This window comes from Suillus clintonianus (genome assembly GCF_016758775.1).
Source record: "Suillus clintonianus strain FC179 chromosome Unknown DEU56scaffold_98, whole genome shotgun sequence".
In the NCBI taxonomy this organism is placed as follows: domain Eukaryota; kingdom Fungi; phylum Basidiomycota; class Agaricomycetes; order Boletales; family Suillaceae; genus Suillus; species Suillus clintonianus.
Genome location: NW_024539322.1, coordinates 131,272 through 137,271, shown reverse-complemented (window position 1 = coordinate 137,271; position 6,000 = coordinate 131,272). Strand labels below are relative to the sequence as shown.

The window sequence follows — 6,000 nt, the reverse complement described above, 5'->3', positions numbered from 1 at the left end:
CCTCAACAGAAGACTTCCACATCTTCCAACTCAAAAGACTTTTGGAGATACGGCAGTAACTCCTTCGTAATGGTCATATGTCTTTACCTTGAACGCCTGGATGAATGCATAGCGCGCTTTACATAGAACATATATCTAAAAACCATACACCAAGTTCACACCTTCAGAAACCAATCGAGTTCTTGTACATTGTCAAAGCAACATCATGCTACAACTAGACAATCACTGTGAAATGCTGCTGAATACAGGACTCAAACCGGCCGACGCCTCGCCTTCTAACATTGGATCATATTCCTCCTCATTCTCACTGCCAGCGACCACTGTGTTCACTTGCAAGGGGATAGAACCGGTGTAACCTGGTAAGCTATATATGTGTGCAAGGCAGTTGCGATGCACATCGTTAATCCGGTGTTGACGATGGTACAGTAACCACAACTCCGCAGCAAGTCGCGTATCCGTCGAATCGAGTTCTGTAGCCGCCCGTTCAATATCAGAATCCTCCATGTCAACCCATGCCTGCAGGCGTTGTATTTCAACATTCAGTCGAGTTATTTCTTCCTGCGCGCGAATGATTTTGAAATACTTATTCGTCATCTCGTGATGGATGCCTTTGCTCCATGGCTTTGCAAGTATGTCATGGCGTGAGCACTTGAGAATCTCGAACTCACCGAGAGCCACACAAGACATGACCTCACTGTATTGAAGGGTAGGCCGTTGGGGGTTTTGAGGGAGAGCGAGCTTGTTGTATTTGTCGAGCGCTGATCGGATCGCACCAGAACACTTCATGATGGCTTTGGAGATCTGTTTCCGAAGTTTGTAGCCTAGAATCACATGAGTGGCAAAATATACATGAAGACTGATAGATACCTGTGGATGCAAGATTTGCCTTAGATAGCTCGAACATGCGTTGCACAACGAGACCTTCAAGATCTTTGATAGCACGAATAAATTGATGCTTTCAGCTGTATTCCAGTGTTTTGATATACTCCTGAGACTGAGGGGACCATCGTGTGACTACACTCATTCGATCTTCGATATCCTCGACAACACTTATCTGGACTTGCAGGCGTCGCTCGGCAGCACGTCGAGCTGCATGTCCTTGCTTTGTCGCATGCAAAGTGTCTTGACTAAGGCCCGAGTCTTGCGTAAATGAAGAGGGCGTTGTGGGTGAGGAAATAGAGATGCGAACTCCGGGGAGTCACAAGAATATCTACCTCGAGAGGCGAGCTAGTAGAATCGTCCCTTAGGGGATGCTACTGAGTCAATCTCCCTAAATAATGAGAGGGATCAAGAGAAAGGCTCAAGTTGGAAAGTGCGCGAAGGTGCAAGGCTGATGTGATGAACACGCGGAACGCGTGTGGTACGTGCGCGATAGGAGAAGAGTGGCGGAGGATAGTAGGAACTCTCCCTTGGATGGGGAACGAGGCTTCACAAGACAAAGAAGAAGATAGACAAAAGCTGTAATGATATTAGCGCTCTAAGCGCGACTAGACAGAAAACTGATAGTGAGTCCAAGTAAGGGAAAAGTAAGTAAGTCCGAAATCCTCTGAGTCTACTAGATATGTAAGTCGCTACGCGCGCTCTCAGGGTAATGAAACGTAAGGGAAGCGGATAGGCTGTGCGGAAGCGCGTAAGGAAGCGGATAAGTATGTAACACTATGTAAAAGACCCTGGATGTGGTCAGAGACGGAGATGACAGTGAGAGTACGCACCAATGGTACCGGACATACAGGACAGGACATGGGAGGGTATACCAAACTTAGCGCTGGGCTGCGGAAGGGTGCGCAATGTCGCGGGTCGTCGCGCATGTTGCGGAAGGTTGCGGAACACTGTGGAGGGTCGCGCGTGTAGTGTGCGTCTCTATAGAACTATGCATGTGTTGGGATAGGGATGAGGTCGATGTACAAATGAGGGGATACGAGCCTGTAGAGATATTACTCTCTACAGCGTGTATGACATAAATTGACTGTTATGTGAAGCTTCAAAAGCGGCCCTGGAACACATTCATGATTTATCATGCAAAGTTAAAAAAAATGACTCACTGGCACTTCTCGAGCTTCTCGAGCGCTTCAACTACTCGACCTGCAGTAGCATCCTGTGCAGGCTTCACGGCCACGGCTTCCAGATAGCGAATTCTTCCACAATCCAACTTTCAAAATCAAGTCCCCTCCCCCAGGGAATGTTGCGTGATAAGCTTCGAGTTCCCTTGGTGTAGTCGGAAATCACAGTTAGCGCTTGCTTTGTAATTATTCAGAATAAACCGGCCTAAATCAAATGATTGAATGACCCGAAATTATCATACTAAGTGGCGCACTTACTAAGTTCAAGGTACTTATCGATATCCCACTGGTCGAAATGAAGCTCCAGGAACTGAACGTAATGGAAATGCGAAGCATGACGTATAAGTGGCGCTGCAGCGTTAGAGGCTGCGAACACACGCTCGCATGTTTCCAAGTCCTCAAGCCCAAATCCATGAAGGTAAAGAGGGTGATGTTGCAGCTGGCACTTGCGATTGTGCGCGTGGCCATGAAATGCATTGACGGCAAGGATAAGATGATGATCAGCAGCTTTCTCTCGAATCGAGCTTGCAGCAACCGTTTTCCTGAGACTACATCCGATGTCGCTACCAATGCCAAGGTGGTCGCCAAACACATCAATTAGTTTATTAATTGTTGCCAGTGGGTACTTTGCCCTAGTAGAAGCAATGAAGACTTGATAACGTAAATAAAAATAAAAAATGTACAGCTCTCCACTGCGCCTCATTTCTGTAAGAGTCTGAATAATTCCATGGCGACATGCAGATAAAAATATTCCCGTCTGCTCGAATACGCGGACGGTGTTCTCGCTCCCAGACGCAGAATTTGCTGCTTGCCAATTATCTGTGCAAGTAAGAGAATTGTTCAGTTGGTCGGGCTGATTGGCAGCACTCCGTTCACCAGGACGTAAGCATACGTCATCTTTAAATCTATCCACGTCAGAAGACACGATCATATACCTACTTGGATAAATTCGGCGGTCAGTGAAGCCTACATTGTCCATTCGTTTCGCAGAATTGTTGCCGTCCATAGCCCTGAGAGATGCGGGAAATAAGGCAACTTCGTCAGGTTGCTGTCAAACGAATTCAGACATGAAAAAGAGGGCACTCATACTATTCACCTTGAAGGTACATGCAGGGCAGCTGTTGCGAAGCCGCCAGTCAGGGTCAGATCGGCTGAGCGCCACATCAATGCGTGATTGAACCTCGCGAATGATAGCAAGATAGACATCAAAAGCAATTGCAAATTGTTCACGGAATGATTTGATATATGTGACCTAAACTAAACAGTGAGCCGATATAGTATCATAATCAGGAGTGGTGTGACATACGTTGTGTAATGCACATAATACTTTCATGAAGGCCTGGATACTGAATGACGACTGTCGACGTCGAAGCTGATGGTAAAGTTCGAGACATTGTAGAGTGATCACAACTGTTGGAGTCGTAGGAGAGCACCCAAGGAGGCCAACTTGCAATAATGCCATGTTGGCTGTTTCCTCGTGATTTTGCGCAATCTCACAAACTGGATGATAATCTATACTGTGTAAGACCTATTGATCATAATGAAATAACTTGGAGTACATACCGAACACATCAATCTTGCTGACGTGGAAGTGGTGTACTGGTTGACGGCCCTCTGCATTTGTGTTGTTGCGAGGGCCATGTTTCCAATGAAGATAGGCATCCGCGAGCGCTCGTATCTGAGCACTCCAGGCTGCATGCATATTTGCATTGCGTGCCTCCTGTGTGCGCTGGTCGTTACGGCGTCGATTACAGCTGTAAAAAAATGAGTGTGATGGTCTGAAATCAACTGTAAAATATTACTTACCTGGTGTTCAATCGCAGGAGTCCATATGAAGAGAAAAGATTCTCTTCAGTTGATCGGAGTGGTCTGGCCCCACTGCTATCGCTCCTGGTACTGGTATCACTGTCATAGTCTTTGAAATTGTGCGCTGTGGAATCGAAATTGTCCTGCAAGGTGTCATGGAAGTTGTCGGCATCAAACACAGTTCCTGTTTCAATAGCAGCCTCAGCGGCAAGCAAAAGGCGCTGATCTGGAGACAGGTGAGGGGAAGAAAGTAAATGCAAGGACAAGGACAAGGACCAAGAGTACGGCTTACCACGGGCTTGTTGTTCTCTCAAGCATTCAGCTTCAAGGTGATCACGGCGAATACGAGTGAGTCCAGCTGAAGAAGTATGTAGACCAGAGCTACGGAGGACTGTCATAGTCACACGGCATGATGTTGAACGGAGAGTGGGCTGCTTCCCCATTGTCAACAGTGGGGTGGAGATGAGGTGATGGTGGAGCGGCAAGCCTTTGCTTTGCATGTGACATAGATCACATGATCATTGTGGGAATTTGAGCTCGTCGTTGTCAGGTGCTGACAACGATGAGCTCGACCGCGGCAGCACTAGAGATGACTAGGAAAAAGCTTAGTAAGCTTGCCCCAGAACATGAACATACCTTACATTCCATAGACCGTTAAAAATGTGAATTAAAGCCGGATATTGCTGGTGGAGATAAGGCAGACAGGCTCCCATGCACAGAGGCAAAAAAAGCGCTTGAAAAAGGCATAAATATGAGCCATATAAGCGAGCTCATCGTCGACGACGATGAGCTCGCATGTTGGTAGGTCGTGGGAGACGGTGCGGAGACCTGACGGGAATTGCCGGCTGCTGATTAGTACATAAGCATAATAATAGCCACCCGGCTATACACCGGGTATAGCTGGGTATATAGCCGGCAAGAAAATACCTTACAAGTCACTGGTAAATGCTGCGGAAATCGCTGAAGTCTTGTGTGGTAGACTTTTCCCTCTAATTAGGAACGTCGTAGCATATGTGCTAATATTACTAAGTAGTAACATAAGCGGTGACGGTCAGGTGATCCAAACAGTGACAGATTATGCGTACCGACAGATTTGGGGACAGGGTGCCGAGTCCCAAGGAAGAGACAACCGCAAAGCTAGCACATGAGGAGCTTCAGCAGAAAAATGGCATGACATTCAAATTGCGAGCTCACGCTCCAAAGTAAAACACGTGTGTCTTGATTAGCACCGCAAAGCAGTCCCTGACGGACCATCTCGATTGTGGTTGCAGTTCACGGTAGTGTTTTATGACAATCCAGACTGCAAGACACAAGGTGAGGACCTCCCATGCGAGCCCACAGACGTATATCCAATCCCTGCCAATCAAAAGTGGGGCATTTCCATCCAGGTAGTAGGACTCGCAGTAATAGTTACCAGAGAGGATGAACTCCTCTGAAATTTGTCTCATAAACCTGGCACGCTTAAAGTTGGCCTAGCATAATTAAAGCTTACCACCTCGAACATCTTGATCTTGTATTGCGAGGGTCACCCCTGCTGCGATCGTGAGTGCCAGGCAGTTTACAACCAAGAATATGAGCATCTTTCTGGACCCCAGGTACATGGCATGTAGCCGAATGATCATGACGACTTGCATGATATTTCAGTCAAATCAGAGCTACTGCAGCTGAGGAGCTCACCACCCAGTATGACAAACGTGACGACAGACACCCAGCTTCCTACCCACGAAATGATAGTGCCTGCAAAAACCGGTTACTGACGAGCCTCGGAGATTCTTCAAACAAACTTGCAGCTGTTGCGGTCATTATGTTTAACCCACGAGCTAGTTAAGAATCTTACTCACCCCTACGTAGAGGTGCAGTTGGTTAGTTCGGATTGGTAAGGTTCGATGCGGAGTACTCACCGCATCTGTCATCGAGACTGACGGCATATTCGCTGCATTCCGCCGGTCAGAACAGCGAACACAGTGTTTGCGAGAAAACATTCCCATTATAATTATGCTGCTCGTGAGAGATGGTTTATTAGCACGTTGCCAATTTACTAGCCATGAACACGTACACACAGTACAATACTCCAAGGCAGCGCACCTAGAACATTCTGCAAGTCTGCACAGCTCGTCAATGGCGATTATAAGAT

General features: G+C 47.2%; 2 protein-coding genes across 2 annotated transcripts; both read right to left on the bottom strand.

The window, feature by feature from the left end:
- Positions 1-222: 222 nt before the first annotated feature.
- On the bottom strand, positions 223-955 carry DEU56DRAFT_744696 (uncharacterized protein; the record flags this gene model as incomplete). Its single annotated transcript, XM_041349097.1, has 2 exons — positions 223-821; positions 868-955. Coding segments are annotated over 2 exons (687 nt in total), but the record flags the coding sequence as incomplete, so codon positions are not given.
- Positions 956-2,301: 1,346 nt separating this feature from the next.
- Positions 2,302-3,522, bottom strand: DEU56DRAFT_873320 (uncharacterized protein; the record flags this gene model as incomplete). The annotated part of the gene is made up of 4 exons (XM_041355853.1): positions 2,302-2,692; positions 2,744-3,108; positions 3,157-3,312; positions 3,367-3,522. 4 exons carry the CDS (start codon positions 3,520-3,522, stop codon positions 2,302-2,304), a joined length of 1,068 nt encoding a protein of 355 aa, XP_041204035.1.
- Between the last annotated feature and the right edge of the window lie 2,478 nt (positions 3,523-6,000).